The following is a 19,658-nucleotide window of genomic DNA, read 5'->3' as shown; positions in this document are numbered from 1 at the left end:
CTCTACTCTCTTTCTCTCTTTCCTTTATTTTTATTTGTGATTTGCATTATTTTTATTTGTGATCTGCCCTAAAAAATACCCTTAAAGCCCTAACCGATTGTGAGTCACATAAAAATCAATTTGGAGCTCACAATCGGTTGGCATAATCTTAAATTGAATTGTGATTTTGAAGCCCTAAACTGATTTTCAGTTTGGAGGTCACAATTGGGAATTTGGGATTTAGGGCTTTAGGGCCTAAAGCCCTAAATCCCAAATTTCCAATTGTGAGCTTTTAGGCCATTTTGGTGAATGGTGATGTTATTGTTATTTGATTGCTTTCCTATTTTTTAATAAAAAATATTATTATATTCAACGCACCCGCACCCAAATTTTTTGGAAAATTACGTACCCGTGTCGTGTCGCACCCGCACCCGCACCCGTGCTTCATAGCTGCTCGGTGTGGGTGGAAGACCTTAAAGGACTTAAGGCCCTGCAGTATGATGAAGCAAAAGCTTCCTTATAATCACCAACACCTAGAGAAAAGCTTCATAAAAAGACAATGGAAACAATTTAAGGAGGATTATATGCAAAATGTGGAGGAGCTCTCCATTCTAACAGGGACTCATAACATCAAGGAAATCTGTATACCCAATATACAAACTTGCCTTTTTTAAGGATCGTTTGGAGGATGAGAAAAGGGTGCGACGTCTTAGCTGGGAATGCAACAGAGCCTTGTCTATTAGGAATCTGGAGGAACTCATCGCTATAAAATTGGATCTGATGGAAGAGGTTCCTGTCCCTGAGTACGCCATTGTTTTCATATCAAAAGAGGCGGAATTAGAATTTTGGGCTGACCGACTTTTGAGGGAATTAAAAAAATGTTGGTAGAAAATGGATATCGACTGGGTCGGTGTAGATATATTTAGGACTTCTAGTTAGTTTCTCTCTCTTCTGGCTGTGAACCAGTTTTTTGGGTTTTGATTTAGGGTGGTTAGAAGAGGAATGGGGTGCAAAGAATTAGGTTTTTGTACTGAATGAATACCAAGGTAAGTTCATATGATAGGTTTAGGTGGATTCTCTATGGTTTTTGGATTAATATCCTTTAACCTTCAAATACTTTGTATGGGGGACTACTGGTCCCCAACCTATGTAACTCTGACTTGAGTAATGAAAATTGTCATCTTTCAAAAAGAAAAAAAAAGGGAATTAGAGTGGGAGAACATGCCCTCTCCAATTGAGCGCTTCTTGGGTTCGCTTCCACTTAGTAGCTTGGAGTTACCATTAAAATTCTGCTTAAACCATCCAACTTCTGGTGGCTGCACTGAGGTGGAATCCGAACAAACTTGAATCCAGTCAAACATAATATCGTAAACAGACATACCAATGAACCATTTAGCTTTGACAACACGCACTGAAAAACTAATCAATAATCCAATTTATAACTTTAGCAATGAAGTTGAATTTATTGTTAAAAGCTCTACCATTTCTATCTTTCCATATACTTCATAAAGCTTGTTCGATCTTTTCTATATTTCCATATGATCCATAACGCTGACGGGAAATAATTTCCCATAAACAGTAAAGTATCATACTACTGGGCTTCCTATCCCACCATTTTTCAAAATGACATAACCGATGAACTACAAATGTTGGCGAATCTCGGAACTGAATGGTTAATGTAGCATAAAACATAGAAAAATTCATAGAAAATGAACCATTATACTCCGGAGTCCAAATTGGCTCGTTCTCGAAATAAGCGTAGAACTTATGATTGCTATTTCAATTAGAGGACCAAAAACCGAGGCGCTAAATGTCACCTCTTTCCTCAGAAGTAGGGTGATTACCCAATTGGCGGCCTCTCCATCCACATATTCTATAACCGAAGCCCTAGGATTGACCACCTTATTGAAGAGGTATGTTAACTAAGTGATCCCAGCACCAATTATGCAACCAAAAGAGGGTATTAACCCCACTAGCAACACTCATAGCAATGTGAGAAGAGAAGGAATGGAAAACATTTTTCCAACCTCACCATAGGGAGATCAAATTCTTTAAGCATTATTAATTGGGTACAATGTTACTCTCCTTCCTTGGGACTTTGGACCAATCTTTTTTTTTGGTCGGTAACTTTGCACCAATCTTATTGATACTTTAGACCTTTGCCTCCTTTCTGAGTTTTGCAAGGTCTCCGATGCGTCTGACTGAAAAGTAAGATGCAAATCAGCTATATGTATTTAGATTTCTTTCTAGGGCCGCCATTGTTGTGGGCCGTCAGCAAGTGTTTAGTTATCTTCTTTGGAGTTTGTACTTTTTCATTGCTAAATAAGTATCTTACCTGTCCTACAATTCAAAATTCTTTTTCTTATTAAACATGTTTCCACTTTTTTTTGGTTCCATTGTTTTTGGTTTCTGGTGCATTAAAATACATGTATTCTGACTTTAATGTTACATATTTATGTACAGTATTCTCGATGGGCAGCCAAAACTAATGGGTTTAAAGGAATTGCTTCAGGTATGGAAACCTCTCGGATGCATTTTTCTTTTCCATTATCTTTTCCATTGTAAAACATGTTATTTTGGTGTTTGATGTTCATGCTTCACTTTACTTCTAAAGATCCTATTTTCACCTTTTCTATTTCACTTTTTTCTAGCAATGGGCCTCAATCTAGTGAGGTTTTGCTTCTTTGGGAATCATAGCCAGGAAGAAGGATTGAATTGCACCTTGTGGTCAAACTCCTGGGTAGTGCGCGCGCACACGCATGCACACGCGCACACACACACACACACACACACACACACACACACACACACACACATATATATATATATATATATATATATATATATATATATATATGAGAAAACAGTTCCTACACATATGTGTAGAGAGTTCTCTACACACTAGCTTAAAATACAGTGGGGGCCCACATTGTTTGGGCGATCCAAGCCATCCATTTTAAAGGCCCTCACATAGATAGGGTGTCTACAAAAAATCAGATCCATAGGATCATCCCAACCCTACGATTTGTAGAGGTAAAATGGATGTCTTTAAACCTTTACAAATTAGTCCATTTTTTGCCTCCACAGTTTGAATGGTTAGGATGATCCTATGGATCTGATTTTTTGTGGACACCCTATCTATGTGAGGGCCTTAAAAATGAATGGTTTGGATCACCCAAATAATGTGGCCCCCACTGTATTTTAAGCTAGTGTGTAGATAACTTATCTACACATATGTGTAGGAACCGTTTTCTCTCTCTCTCTCTCTCTCTCTCTCTCTCTATATATATATATATATATATATATATACTAGTAAAAAACCCCGTGCGATGCACGGGCGGCAAAGAAAAGATAATGGTTAATTAAAAGAAGCATTAAAACTATTAACAATAGCGAAATTGAAGAAATTGTATAACTAAAAGTGGCATACATACAAAATGATAAAAAATGGCAATGGCTTTGATAATTGGCATGTAATTAGTTTCTCTATAAATCGGAGGGCTAGGATCATCATATGGCAATGATTTTTGGGGCTTGCGTCGCGACCCATCTAATGGACGGCTTGGATCATCCTATGGCGTTGACCGTAAAATTCATTGTGACAAATATGGGTGGGGCCTACAATTGGGCCTTAATGTTAATGCACGACCCACATCATCGGATGATCCAAACCATCCATTTGATGGGCCACAATGTAAATAGGTTGTGCCCCAAAAATCATTTCCATGGGATGATCACAACTCTCCAATCTTTGTTTTTGCGGTTTTTTTTTGTTTTGCTAGGTATTTGCTAGCCATCTTCTCCAAAGGCTACTTCTCGCCCATCCTTTGCAATTGTATGTGTTGAGAGATTTTTCTTATTAGACGTGGTGAAAACTGCGCGGAAATACTATTTCTGGAAAGGTGGCTAGCAATAATAAGTACCGAAAGAAGCTAGCAATAATAATCATAAGGTACTTGTTAAGAGAGATAGAGAAAAGAGAGAAAGTAAAGAGTGAGAGAAAAGATTGTTAGGGTTCTCCCCCTCACTCATGTAATATAAATAATAAAGAATGAAGTGCAAAGACAAGCATGCCCTTGGGCATTACAATAAAGACCTAAAGACCTGTTAACACTCCCCCTCAAGCTGGAATGTAGATATCTAACATTCGTAGGTTGTTACAATTATCAACTAACTTAGCTCTACTTAGAGGCTTCGTGAACATGTCTGCTAATTGATCTGTAGATCTGGTAAACACAGGAGATATGTAGCCTCGCTGAATATCTCCACTTCAATATGTTTGGTCCTCTCATGGAAGACTGGATTCGTGGCAATGTAAATGGCGGATTTGTTGTCACAGTATAACTGAGCTGGAGAAGAAGAAGGAGGAAATCCAATATCTGAAAGTAAGGAACGTAGCCACATGAGTTCGCCACTCGTATGAGACATAGCTCTATATTCTGCCTCGGCACTGGATTTAGACACGACATCTTGTTTCTTACTTCTCCATGAAACAAGATTACCTCCAATAAAGGTGCAATATCCTGTAGTAGACCACCTATCAGCCGGAGATCCTGCTCAGTCTGCATCAGTGTATCCTTCAATTCTCTAGTGCCCATGCCTCTGAAATAACAACCCTTTACCTGGCGAACTCTTCAGATATCTCAATATCTGAAGTACAGCAGCCCAGTGTAAAGTGCGAGGTGAGCTCATATGCTGGCTAACAACGCTAACTGCAAAGGTAATATCTGGACGTGTAACAGTAAGATAAATGAGCTTACCAACTAAGCGTCTGTATCGCCCTGGATCTTCTAACATAACTCCCTCCTCAGGGAGTAATTTCATATTCTGGTCCATAGGAGTTGAGGCAGGCTTGACTCCCAAACAACCTGTCTCATCAAGAAGATCCAGAACATACTTCCTCTGTGAGAGGTAGATACCCCTAGTCGAATAGGTAACCTCAATGCTCAGGAAATACCGAAGACGTCCCAAATCCTTAGTAGAGAACTCTGTCTGAAGGAAGGATTTGAGCCTCTGAATGCCACCTGTATCGCTACCAATGATAATGATATCATCGACATATACTATCAACAGAACACAACCAGCCTGAGACTGAAAACTGAAGACAGAGTGATCAACTGCGCGCTGCTTCATGCCAAAGCGAATAAGTGTAGCACTGAACTTCCCAAACCAGGCTCTCGGAGATTGTTTGAGACCATAAATGGATTTCCTCAAACGACAAACAAGAGAAGATCTCTTCCCCAGAGCAACATATCCAGGAGGTTGCTCCATATATACCTCTTCCTCCAAATCACCATGAAGAAAGGCATTCTTTACATCCAACTGATGAAGATGCCAGCCATGATTCACAGCAAGGCATAGCAGGACACAGACAGAAGGAATTTTCGCAACTGGTGAAAAAGTCTCGCCATAATCAATCCCATATGTCCGCGTGTACCCTTTGGCAACAAGTCGAGCCTTAAGGCGCTCAACTGTGCCATCAGGAAGGTGCTTGACTGCATAAACCCAGCAACAACCAATGGGGCGAGCACCATATGGTAGAGGGACCAAATCCCATGTCTGATTGGCCTGAAAGTCCTGCATCTCAAGATCCATAGTCGCCCGCCAGCCTTGATGATCAAGTGCCTCCTGTAGAGTTTTAGGTAGAGAAATAGAGGACAAAGACGAAACAAAACTGCGAAATACAGGGGTGAGAAAGTCATAAGACACAAAAGAGGAAATAGGATGAGCAGTAGTATTGCGAGACCGAGTGCGAGAGGCAATGGGAGAGTCAGAATGTACCTCAGACGTGGGGATCTCTGGCTGAGATGATGATGGCTCGGGCGGAGCTGAATGAGCAGCAGATTTGGCCCGACCCTGATACTGCTTCAATGGTGGAGGTAGAGGGGCTGCACAAGGCGCTGACGTCAGCATAACAGTAGAATCAACTGTAGGGGAGGAACTGGACACCAGAGGTGTAGAAACAGGGATGGGATCAGGAAGAACCAGAAGATGAAGAACAGGAGGATGCGAGGAATCCTCCTGAAGTGTAGAGGGGGAGGGATCCAACGAGATGGACGGACAAAAACATGACTGAGTCTCAAAGAATGTAACATCCGCCGAGACAAAGGATCGTCGCAGGAGAAGGCTGTAGCAACGATAACCCTTTTGGGTCCGAGAGTAACCTAGAAAGATACACCGTTCGGCCCGAGGACCCAAGAACGTGGACAAAACAGAGACAGCCAAAAACTCGAGGAGTAAGAGGGAAAGGGTCAGAGGTAGGACGGAGAATCGGGAATGGAGAGGTGCCACCAAGGACCGAAGAGGGAAGCCTATTCGCCAAGTAGCATGTTGTGAGTACAGCATCAACCCAATAGGTCTTAGGGACCCGCATATGAAAGAGTAGTGTCCGGGCCCCATCTAACAAGGAGCGAAGCTTCCTCTCAACCACTCTATTCTGCTGAGAGGTATGATCACGTGAGAGGATTGATGAAGAATGCCTCGTGAAGAGAGGTATTCCTGAAAACCATTTGAGTAAGAGAAATATTCCTTTGCATTGTCAGTGCGAAGACATTGGATAACACATGAGAATTGATTACTAACTTCAGCATAGAAATCACGAAATACAGTAAAAACTTCAGAATGACCTTTTATTAAATAAGTCCATGTCATACGTGAATAGTCATCAATAAAGACCACAAAATAGCGAAATCCAAATAAAGAGGTAGTCCTCGCAGGACCCCATACATCAGAATGAACAAGAGCAAAAGGGTGTGAAGCCCGACTAACAGTCCTAGAGGGACATGGCACACGATGATGCTTCCCAAGTTCACAGGCCTCACACTGAAAAGACCTAACAGATGAAGAAGAAACGAAGGGAATCCTGCGTAAACGCTCCATAGACGGGTGACCTAGACGGCAGTGCCACTCGTATGCATCAACCGAGCCATGTAGAATTGGATGGGACGGAGTGCAATCGAGACGATAAAGGCCCGAGCCAATCGTCCTCCCAGTCGAGAGATTCTGAAAAAGACAATATGAAGGAAAATATGAGATAGAACAATGAAGATGCTTTGTTAATTGACTAACAGAAAGTAAACTAAAAGGTGACTTGGGGACACAGAGCACATATGATAATGTAATGTGTGGTGAAGGGGAACAACTGCCAACACCAGTGATAGGAGAGGTACTCCCATCAGCAAGAGTAATAGAACGTGAAACAACATGATGAAAATCATGTAAGGATGACTGGGTACCTGTCATGTGATGAGATGCTCCCGAATCAATAATCCAGGAGCTAGAACTAGAGAGGAACGAAGCAGTAGAACTACCTGGCTGAACAAGATCAGCAGTAGGAGGGCGGCTGGCAGACTTGAAACGCTGTAGCTCATCATAGTCGGCACGAGAGACGAACATCTGATCGGTCGAAGGAGCCAGTGGTGTCTGTGAGGGGCTGTCAATAGGAGCAGGTGAATCTGGAAGGGTAAGATGTGCAGTACGGCCCTGACGAGGATCTAGAATGTGACGAAGCTCTGGATGGAGATTAAAGCATGTCTCGTGATAGTGACCCTCATGCCTACAATGAGTACAATAGGGCCGAGCTCGACCTCCACGGCCACCCTCTCGGCCGCCGCCACGTCCGCCTCGGCTAGTATCGCGACCACGACCGCGACCAAAAATGCCTCCTCCTCTGGAAAGGCGGTCAGCGGCTCCATAAGCAGTAGTAGTCGAGACATCCACGGGAGTAGGAACAGTAATGCCAAGTGCACACTACTGAGCTCGTAAAAATACCTCCTGAAGAGTGGGTACAGTACCAGACCCAAGGATGTGCTGGCGAAGATGAGTGAACTCTGGTCCTAGACCCTCAAGGAAATGAACAACACGGAGCTGATCCCGTTGTCTGGCTGCCGTGGTAAGATCAGTGGTGAGAGGCATAAGAGCATCCAACTCCTGGCAATAGGAGACAAACTGTCTGTAGAATCACCGCGCCTGTGACCCATCTAGCGCGAATAAGTGTCGCAGAGACGGGCGACATTCCCCTCACCAGAATATAATGCCGTAGTGTGCTCCCATACCTTTTTGGCAGTAGGGAGATCCATCATGGTGCTAGCAATGGCAGGGGTCATACTCTGCCATAGAAGTGTATGAACAAGGGCATCATCTACATCCCAATCACCAAAGGTAGGGTCAGTCTCAGGAGGGGGATCACGACGAATAATAGAAATCTTTCGTCGGGCCTTCAGATATGTCTCCACAGCAATCTTCCAAGTCAAATAGTTGGATCCATCAAGACGGGAAGTGGTAATTGGTGGGAATGACGCATCCACTGAAGACAAAGACGACGACGCAGCCTGACGCGGCTGGGAACTAGTAGCCATAGCTGGAGTACGAATGGTAGGGTCCTCCAGACTAGGGGTATCTTCCATAAGAGACCGGGAAGAAGATTGAAGAGGACCAACAACGAGCAAGTAGAGACAGGGATGAAGACTATAAGCAAGCTAATAGACCGCGGCTTCGTGAGGACAACATATGCATAAGGGAGGCATGAGACAGCCTCACGACATAAAGACAAAGTCGAGACAACTCCGAGCCACAAACATCGCAATGATGTAAGTACAAATCCAGAACAACACCATGAAGATAAGGATCAAGCCGAACAAGAAAATCTAGGGCAGAGCTATGACCCAAAAGAGGAAGAAGAGATTATGATGTATCAGATTAGGGCAAGGAAGAGTGGGGAAAAGAGGGTACTGTAGCAGGAACGGTAGCGATGTAATGTAGCGATTTACTCTAGCAGTACTGTAGCGATGTACTGTAGCGGGTACTGTAGCAGTACTGTAGCGGGTACTGTAGCAAAGAATGGAGGGATTATTGTTAGGGTTAGGGATGGAGAAGATGGAGGTGGAGGTTAAGGTTAGGGTTAGGGAAAAAAGAAAAAAAGAGAAGAAAAGAAAAGAAAAAAAAATGGCCCTAGGCATCCATGCCCTAGAGTTTTGATACCATGTTGAGAGAGGTAGAGAAAAGAGAGAAAGTAAAGAGTGAGAGAAAAGATTGAGTTAGGGTTCTCCCCCTCACTCATGTAATATAAATAATAAAGAGTGAAGTACAAAGACAAGTATGCCCTTGGGCATTACAATAAAGACTTAAAGACCTGTTAACAGTACTAAAGTTTTGGAGGAAAATTACGGCAAAAGTGCTGTACAGTAGAACAATTACGGAAAAAAGTATCCAAAAATGGTACCTTGCTATGACAATTACGGAAAAAACTACAACGAAGATGAATAGAAATATGACAATTATGGTTTTGATGCAACATATGCACGTAATTTTGGAGGGGGGTAGGATTGAAATTATGTGGCTTTAATGGGTGCCTTTGTTAAAAAGCATAAAGGAGGGGGTAGGATTGAAAATATGTGGGTTGAATGGGTGCCTTTGTTAAAAAAAGTCAAAAAAGGTGATGTGTGATTCTTTTAGAATTTTGGGAGATGTTCAAATAATTCTCTCCTTTTCTCTTCTGCTATATAGTATATAGATATCTGTGTGTCTATATATATGTATACGTGTGTGTGTGTATATATATACAGAGAGAGAGAGAGAGAGAGAGAGAGAGAGAGAGAGAGAGAGAGAGAGAGAGAGAGAGAGAGAGAGAGAGAGAGTTTAGACACACACACACACACTCTTATACACACACCCCTATTTGAACTTACGTCACATATTATGCTAATAATTTTGTTGTTCCGACTATTACAGGAGTAGAAGAAGTTGAGAAAGCTTTAACTGAAATAGACAGCATATATTCTAATTAATATTTCAAAATGGGCATGTGATTAACAAGAATAAAAAAACATGAACTAGATATAGACCAAGTAGACTAAATTCTTCCTATATGTGAATCCCTAAGGTTTCTAAATGGAAGTAGAAATGTTCATGCATGCTGAAATTCATACATTATAGTTCTTTTATTATTGTTGTTCATAAGTGATAAGTGAATGTTGGGGTTATATTGGTTTTTTCCTTTCATTTCAGTTATTGGTGTCATTCTTCTAGTGTGGGATCTATCCCTTTCTATTTATACTTCATTATGAGGTGCTGTATGGTTTATTTTTCCTCATAATTCTCTCTCTCTCTCTCTCTCTCTCTCTGTCTATTATGTCATTGTCACGGCATTGAAACACCAATCGTCTTATCCGTAAAATCCTTTGAAACCTTATCATCTTCTTTCTTTCTTTATATATACATATATTTATCGTTTGAAACCTTAGATCTCTCTTGCGCTGATCAAATTTAACCCCCGCAGGATTTACAAGCTTATTCCAACACCTATTTGAGTTATGATTAGTGTGATAACAATGTGTAAAGTTTTTAGCTCCACGACCTTGGCCACGTCCTCCCCCTAAATCATGACCTCTACCAACATGGCGGTAGTACATCCTCTGCACCATCACTTCAGCCTGCAAACATCGTCAAGGAAGATCCATCACCAACACTACTGTTGGAGGCTAGGGAACTCAGATACGCAAAAGATATGAATACAAATTAGTAGGAGGGGAAAGCTCTTTATTAGATAAGATCTACTAATGCACCGAATGATATTTAGGTTTGAGGTGCAAGTGGAATTTTGGTACTCTAAACTCCTCACATTGTCTCTTCAACAACTTTATCCTAGCACACAATGAAGGTTTGTTTTCCTTCGTGCAATGAGGAACTATTATTCCCTTATTCGAGGTTCCATGCTATTCAATAACCATGTCAGAATGTTGTGCAGATGTCTTGTATTCTTTTGCGGCGCCCTGGATGGAAAATATAATTTTTGATTTTCGCTGCAAGTGTATTTAAGTAATTCTTGATGTAGTGGCATTAATATATAAGGTACATATTCAGGTTATGGGTGTGGGAGGTTTTGGGGCCTTCTCTTGGCTTAGGGAGAGGGTAGAAAAAAGTGTTTGTGGCTGTAATATTGAAATAGTAAAACTCCTCTCTCGTGGATGTAGGCACTGTCGAACCCTGTATATCACGCGTTTCTTGCTTTGTTTGTTTGTGTATCTTGCATCTCATCTTGTCGTTGTCTGCACATCAAGTTTGATCATTCTATGGGAGATAAGAGATCTCTCGATTTTCAACGTGTAATTTGATAATGTTTCCATAACCACCGCTCATATTTACTATCAAATTAACGTGGGCCTCACTTAAAAACTTCAGTTTCCCTCTGGCACCCTGGGCCACCTTTACAATATTAGCCTAGGGAAGGTTTCTGGGTTCATTCAAATTAACAGATGTAAGTTGCATCATAGTCTTCTTGGTGATTCAGAAATTAGGTCTATTGTCACTTATATCGGAATTCTATAACTAATTTTTTTTTATAAAAAAAAACGGAAGTCTAGAACTAGGACAACATGCAAGTAAAACACAAATTGGGTGGCGACTATCTACTAAATTGGCACAGCAACTCACACTTATTAATTGCTCAAAGCAGTACACTCACCACAAACAGAGCAGAATGAGAACACACACATAAACACTCCAGATTTTTGAGATAATCATCCTCTTTGCACCAATTTCTTCTTAGTTTATCATTTTTTTTTAATGGTGATTATATTATTATAAGGGCTGAATCCCATAAAAAGAACATAAGAGAAATAGATACACCATGAGAATAGAGTAATCAAGGAGGGAGAAAGTCAAACAATTGAATGCTATCCCTATTGACTCCATCCTTGGCTAATTTGTCCGCCACACCATTATCAGATCTTCTTACATGGTATGCTAGGGCACTAGACTCGCCAATGATATCTTGAATCTCATCAAAATACCTAGCAAATCTCCAAGGAAAGCAATGCATTTTATTGAACCAGCTGATCATGTTCTCAGAGTCCCCTTCTTCTTAGTTTATCATTGAAAGATGAACATTTCAATAGGACTCATTAACACACAAAAAACATAGAAAACTCCATAAATTTTTTAGGCATAAAACAAAGGGAAAATCCGTATGTTTTTCTCAATACAAATCAACTCCTAGCAATTACAAAATGATAGATCAATATAGTGGTTTCAAGAAGCAATATAGAAAAATCCATACTCGTGGATCTCGCCCCTATGATCGTGTCAAAGTAAGAGAAGGAAAAAAAGTTTTGGTGAAGAGCAGCTAAGATGGAATATTGGAAAACCAAGAGGATAACAAGGAAAGAAAATGAAACAGGAGAGAGATGTTTTTCGTTCGGTAGACTCATCCCACACTTACAATGATGTCATTAATGCTTTTGGGCCCAATAATAACCCATAAAGCTAATGTCTAAAACATAAAATTATTAAATGAAGCAACCAAAGATATGTTTCTTGCAATGGCGGAAAGAGATAAGGAAGAAAAGGAGATTAGAGAAAAAGAGGCGGGGAAGAAAGTTAGGGAAGAAGCATGAGTAGTAGCTCATGTATGAGGAGGGCTCAGGTTTACAAGGAGGATTACTGTTGTTTTGATCAGTTAGGATTTAAAGGAGGAATATAGGGGAGGGGGTAGAATTTGTCGAAAGATCCTAAGTATGGAAGGTCACTGATAGAATTCGTAGATGGCAAATCCTGTTAAGGAACACCCCAGTTAGCTAATATGTCTAATAGCATTGAGAATTATCTGCTTATTCCCACAACAATATTCAATGGTCATGGCTTGAGAGATTCTGTCTTTCGCTTAGACTTTCTTATCTGGATACCCTAGTTTTTCTAGTCCCTCCTGGAGGGTTGCGCTAGATTTAGAAGTTTAGGGTGCAACTTTGGTCCATGTTAGAAAAGCTGTTTTACCGGTAAGTCTTAAAAAGATACAGATGTAACGGTACAAAATCGTTATGGGATATGTAAAGACAAAAGGTGGTGGAAAGGAAGAGAGTAGTAGGTTAGGTTATTTTAGTTTCTGTATTTCAAATTGCTCGGGTATGCCTGGGTCGCTACTTGTTAATATTCTGTAAAGCAGGATGGGACTCCTGGTCCCAAATGGGATCTTAATATTAATAAAATTTGTCAACTTTAAAAAAAAAACATCAAATTATACACTAAAAATGCATTCTAATCTTAAGAATAATAAAATGAATAAAAAAGAAATTACATCTCCAACTAAATGAATAAACTCGAAAACTATAAAAGCAAAAGGCACATGGAAAACGAAGTGACGTCGATATTTTTGCAATATTAACAACTTGCCTAAAATTGCCAAATACAGCTTCCTTGAGGGGTGTTCTAAGCTTGTTATTCTATGTTCTGAAATTTTGCATCAAGAAACCCAAAATGCTTATTTTATTCTTCACTTTAAAGATTTTGACAATTCTGAATTGGCTTATTATAAATACTTTATTAAATATTTTATTCCTACTCATAATAGGGGAACTGGCCTTTATAAACTAACAAAATTTCCTTCTCCCGACTTTGAAGGTCCTCATTATAAGTATTGGGATTATGCCGAAGGATGGGAACACATTTTCTTTATTTAGAATCATTCATATGAACATTCTTAATTCATTTGCGATTCCAATTCATTTCCCACACCTTTCCCATCCTATTTTTTCCTTTGGTGGAAAAACTTCATAGCAATTATTATATTGTTCCTCATGCTCTTCATCCCATTTTTAAGCAATTCAAATCTCAAAGTTCTTCTATTCCCTAGCATTTTCATCTTCTTTACTTCTTTGCTGGAAGTGGGATCCCATGGGTTCTTAAATGGGATTATAGAGTTAATCAAAACTCATTTCCTCCAACCTTAGAAAGACTGTCTATAATGGTGGGATACGTATTATACTTATTATCTGTTCTCCAATGCCGCATCCTCTTAGTCACTATCATCACATTATTTACCAAATTTTCCTCTAGAAAGAGCTTATATTTTCTAGTTCAGAAGGACTTGTTGAAAAAATATCCTTTAATATCTAAAGAAGAATCTTCAGCCTAGCTAAAAGGCACCATAGCAAAAATCTTTTATTCTAATGAAAAGATGTTGCCTCTCTTATCAAGAACAATGGAGAAGAGCTGCTGATGGATTATTTTGAGGAGTAACCATTGGTGGAGACTCCTCCCTGTCTTCCTCGGAATGTCGTGCCTGGTGAACCGGAAGACCTATCGCTACCTGCTGTTTCAGATGTGCCCTTGGTGGCCAACTCTGCCTTTCCTCTGCTAGAGACAGGTTTGGCTGCGGCTGCTGGGGATGTCTCTCTTATCCAAGTGAAATTAGTTTCGGTTGCAGCCGAAATTGAAATATTTCGGCCGACCCAAATGTTTCGGCCAAAATCTAAAACCATGATATGGACGGCTGTCTTTATTGTTGGTAAATGAAGAATTGAGGTCCGAATTCCATCTTGCTGGATCAGTGCCACCTCCTAATCAGATTTAGAAATGAATGAGTTTTCCTTACTCTATGGTTCGTTTACTACATCAGGGGTACCCAAGTGAATGAAGGCAGAGGGAATAAAGCCTAAATAACTTATGGTGAATTCTAAGGGGACTGGCAAGGAGTTGATGCAATAGTGCAGGAAGGGAGAGCCATTTGTGGCTCCTCTGTGGCTGACGACTGTGAGAACCAGCTAGAAGTAACTGCTGACCACCTTTGTTTCTTAGCTGGGTTAAAAATGTTAGAAAATAGTATTGTAGAATCTACTACAGAAGTGGCTGTTGTGGCCGGCCCAGAAGCCTATCTTGCTCCTCCTAATATGGAAGTAGAAAGAGAAAAATGTATGTGTTAGACGTATTTACTATCATTAAGGGTATTCTTGTCATTGTAATATATATAGACACACACACACACATTTTCATGTGGGAGGGAAGTCTTTCTCTCTCACGCACTCTTCTCTTCTCCCTCTCTCTCTTCTCCAATCTCCAATGTAGAAGACAACATGGTATCAGAGCTAAAGGTGGAAGTGATCCTCGCTTGAGGATACCACATCCCATTGTCCTTCTTCCTTTTTCTTCTTTGATATCTCAACCCTAGCGGAACCATTTTCTTTTGGGTTTTTCTATAAATCCTAACCCTATTCTTATCTCTCTAATCCTCTTCCCCAACACAACCCTACCCCTTCCCGTAACCCTAACACACACCCCCCACCCCCCCCAAAAGAAAGAAAAAAAAAAAACTCAACTGTAAACCTGGCTGCCACCCCCTTTTCTTGCTTTTTTCAACTCAAACCTAGACTATTCTTCTCTCCACCTTCCAACCCTAGTCGCACCTCCCAATCACCCCATAAATCAAAACCGCCCCCTCCCCACTGTTTATCATTCCAAAACCCTCCCATGGTCCTTTTTCCTTTGAAACCCTATCCCTAAAAGGTATGTCACAAATGTCGTTCTCGGGAATTTCTCGGCAAGGGAAAATCTCGGGATATATTAATTTTTATTATTTTTTTCAGGTTTATATCGGGAAATAGACGGTAAAAATAAAATTATTTAATAATATATAAATATATTAAATTTAAGAAAAAATATAAAATAAAAATATCGGAATAATATCCGTGATATTGTTGGGAAATTTTATGATAAAAACGAAAATATCGCTATATTTTTAAATCTCGGGATGAGTTCAGGATTTTGTCGTTTTATCAAAATCTCACGATAAAAACGCTATATTTTGAAAATATCGGAGATATTTGTGACAATGCCTAAAAGTTCCTGAGTGTGATTTTATCTAAACCTTAACCCTAGACCCCTCTATCGAATCATTTTCTCTCATCCTTGTGTTGAAATCATCTCCCTAAACTCGCTTTTTTGTCAAATCAGTCCCTAATACTCTCTTTATTTATGTTCTAAACTCGTTTCCTCTTCCCTTTTACTCCGTTATTGGTTCCGGGAAGTTGGTTGGTGGTCTTTTTTTCTTCATCATATGCTTGTGTGGCGTTCTCGATCCTTTGTTTCTCCCGGAACCTTGTATTGATGTCTTCGACCGTGATCGTTGGTGGATTTGTTGGCCACTTTGTTTGTGGACTTGCTGGTGGTGTTTATTGGTGTTGGTGATTTGTTGGTGGCTTTGTTGGCCGCTTTATTGGTGGATTTATTGGTGATTGTATGCCCACCTTTTTTAGTTGTGTTTGGTGGTACTTGGTTTGTGGTGGCACTTCTCATTGTTGTTGGTTGCTATTGGTGGATGGTTTGCTGCGTATTTTGTAGCCTCATGGTTGTTGGATGTTCGGTAACGTGGTGATCGGACCCGCTGGAGTATTGTTCTGGTGGTTGTTTGGTAATTTTGTTGCAGTCTTGTTGGTGGCTCCTTGATGCTGAGTTTGTAGTTGTTCATCATATTTGTTGGAGGTTGTTTGTTCTTTGTTGCAGTTGTCAATGTTGGTTGTTGGGGACGATTCTGGTTGTTTGTTGTTTGTGGTGATTGTGGCTGCTTGTTGTTCCTTGTTTGTGTAGTGAAAATGCCAAAGAATATTTCTCCAACTTTAATGGTTTTCATCAATTTCTTGATTCTCGTGGCATGATACATCAATCTTCCCGTGCATATACTTCACAGCTGAATGGGGTTGCTGAGAGGATGATATGATACGATACTTATTAGATATGACTCGTACGATCATGTTCCAGATACACATACCCAAGGTATATTGGGGTGATGCAGCTCTCATTGCTTGCTTCTTCGGTTATCGTCTCCTGTCTTCTGTCTTGTCTAACCAGACACCATTCTCTTTCTTATATCCATTAGGTGATCCATTTCCCTTGATCCCTCGTGTCTTTGTCGTACCTATTTTGTTCACAAATTCGCTCCTGGACTTGAGAAACTAGATCCTTGAGTGGAGAAATGTATCTTTTTGGATTATTCTCGTACTAAAAAGGATACAAGTGTTATAGTCCTAGGATGTGGAAAACGACTCTCGTATTCAGAAAGGATACAAGTGTTTTAGTCCTAGGCTACGGAAGACCTTTGTTTCTGCATATGTAACTTTCTCCGAGAATACTCATTTTTTTCTAATCCTGATCCCACTCCTGTTGAGATGCCCAGTCTGCTACTTCCGCTACAGTCGAGTCCCCTGGAGACTCCTCGAGCGATCCCACTAGCAATGACTGCTACAAAGACTTCAGCGGGCCCTCTTACCTGTGAGCTGAAAGTTTACACTCATGGACCACGCCAGGTTATTCTTCCATCTCCCGAGACATCATCTCCGCCCATCGATTTTCTTCCTCAGTCGGATGATTCTCCATCAGGTACTTATTCTCCTGTATCTGATTCTCCTATTGCGTCCCGCACTCGCTCTCGCACAACTGCACACCTTATTTCACAGTTTGTTTCTTATGAGCATCTCTCACATTCGTTTCAATCATTTGTTTCTAGTGTGTCTTCTATTTATGTGCCTAAGATAGTTTCAGATGCTCTTGCCCATCTTGGTTGGCGGACTGCCATGGATGCCGAGATGGCCGCCCTTCATTCTAATAACACGTGGCAACTTGTTTCTCTTTCACCTGGAGCACATCCTGTTGGGTGTCGATGGGTCTTTACTATTAAGTACATGCCTAATGGGGCCATTGAACGTCTCAAAACTGCCTTGTGGCCGAAGGATATACTCAGACATTTGGGTTGGATTATCGGGAAACTTTCCCACCAGTGGCCAAGATACCTTCAGTCCGTGTTCTAATCTCCATAGCTGTAAACAGTGGTTGGCCACTGTATCAATTGGATGTTAAGAATGCTTTCCTTCACGGCGATCTTACTGAGGAGGTATATATGGAGCAACCTCCTGGGTATGTAACTCAAGGGGAGATGTCCTCCTCAGTTTGTCTTCTTCGGAAAGCAATTTGTGGGCTGAAACAATCTCTGAGGGCATGATTTGGAAGGTTCAGTGATGCAGTCTCGTGCTTCAGCATGCAGCAGTTTGTTGTTGATCACTCTGTTCTTAGCTACCAGTCTACTGCTGGATATATCTTCCTTATAGTATATGTGGATGATATTGTGATCACGGGAAATGACGAAGGTGGCATACATAGATTAAAGACTTTCCTCCAGGGAGGGTTTTCCGCTAAAGACTTGCGTCTTCTCAGATACTTCCTTGGAATCAGGGTAGCACACTCTCGTTATGGACTATCTTTGTCACAGAGAAAGTATACATTGGATGTATTAGAGGATACATGTTCTATGGGGATAAACCAACCTCTACGCCTATGGATCTGAATGTAAAACTCCTTCCAGATCAAGGAGACCAGTTGGATGATCCTGGTCGATACAGGAGGTTGGTTGGAAAGTTGATTTATTTGACAGCCATTCATCCTGATATCTCATTTGCCGTAGGAGTGGTTAGTCAGTTTATGAGTTCTTCATGTACGTCTCATTTGGCAGCAGTGATTCGGATCGTCATGTACTTGAAGGGTGCACCGGGGAAATGCTTGTGTTTCAAGAAAAATGGTCACGAGAGACTAGAGGGGTTTACTGATGCAGATTGGGCAGGATCTCCAATAGACAGGAGGTCCACAACTGGATATTGTACCTTTGTTGGAGGTAATATGGTGTCTTGGAGAAGTAAGAAGCAAGATATTGCATCTAAATCCAGTGCAGAAGTAGAATACAGAGCTATGTCTTATACGAGTGGAGAACTGATTTGGTTATGCTCTTTCCTATTAGAGATTGGTCTTTCATCTTCAGGTCTAGCACAATTGTATTGTGATAACAAATCTGCAATTCATATCTCTACTAACCTAGTCTTCCATGAGCGAACCACACATATTGAAGTGGTCTGCCACTTTATTCGTCAAATAATTCAAAGCGATGAAATATGCACCATGTTTTCTCGATCAGTAGACCAGCTTGCAGATGTGTGCACCAAACTATTACTATTAGGGCTTGCTAAGTTAAAGGATGCTTGTAACAAGCTAGGAATGTATGATATATGCATTCCAGCTTGAGGGGGCGTGCTTGACGTATTTACTCTCATTAAGGGTATTCTTGTCATTGTAATATATCTAATATTTATATACATTTTCGTGTGGGAAGGAAGTCTCTCTCTCTTTCTCACGCTCTTTTTTCTCATTCTCCATCTCTTCTCCATCTCCATTGTAGAAGACCAGTTTGGAACATATGGAGGGTGCTGTGGTGATTTCAGTTATGGGATGTAGATCGGTTGTGGAGCTTGGATCCCTCCGGTACTGTGTCAGAGAGAATGTTAGTCCAGGTCCTTCATGGCCCTAAAGAAAAAAAAAACAAGAAATCAATGGCTGCATTTGGAAGCAGTAGAAAAGTGAGGTTTGTCAGGTCATTCCAATGGGAGCGCTCACTGTAGAAAATCAGACCTCCAGTGCAGAGCCTGTAAGAGGATTTGAGCTGAATGTAGTAACTGGATTTTTTGCTGAAACTCCGATTCAGAACATATTATTGAGGAATAATTTCTGATTTTTCCTGATTTTATTTTATTTTTTTGAACTATTAAATAAAAATTTCCTCCCATCATAGCGGAACGAAAAGCTTCGAACGAAATGGGACTGAAATGACCGAAATGTTCCATTCCGGTCAGCAAAACAAAATGGTGACCGAAACGAAATTTACAACTAAGATGCTAGGCTGTAGGAACTGATGGATAGAGGTAGGATTGCAAATAGATCTTATGCTCTTCTGATGGATCCATACTCAATAGATAAGAATTTTTATCTGAGGATCTCAAAGAGGAAGAAATAGGCCGACCGTGTTCAAGCTCTATCAGGAAGGTCAGAGGAGGTCACATTACCTGTATCTACGCTGTCAAAGTCTTTACCATGTG

The 19,658-nt window shown here is 40.7% G+C and overlaps 1 protein-coding gene across 1 annotated transcript in view; it reads left to right on the top strand.

Annotated features, from left to right (window-relative positions):
* GYRA (DNA GYRASE A) overlaps positions 1–19,658 on the top strand; it is an 89,003-nt gene that overhangs the window by 26,075 nt on the left and 43,270 nt on the right. Inside the window, exon 13 of the mRNA XM_077392784.1 lies at positions 2,443–2,491. Within this exon, the coding sequence (XP_077248899.1) occupies positions 2,443–2,491 (49 nt within the window). The remainder of the gene's footprint in view (positions 1–2,442; positions 2,492–19,658) is intronic.

Source organism: Tasmannia lanceolata, unplaced genomic scaffold (assembly GCF_043159265.1).
Source record: "Tasmannia lanceolata isolate RefF3 unplaced genomic scaffold, GAP_Taslan_0.1 ptg000012l, whole genome shotgun sequence".
Lineage (NCBI taxonomy): Eukaryota > Viridiplantae > Streptophyta > Magnoliopsida > Canellales > Winteraceae > Tasmannia > Tasmannia lanceolata.
Note: the sequence above shows the minus strand (reverse complement) of the source record. Positions and strands in the feature narration are given on the sequence as shown.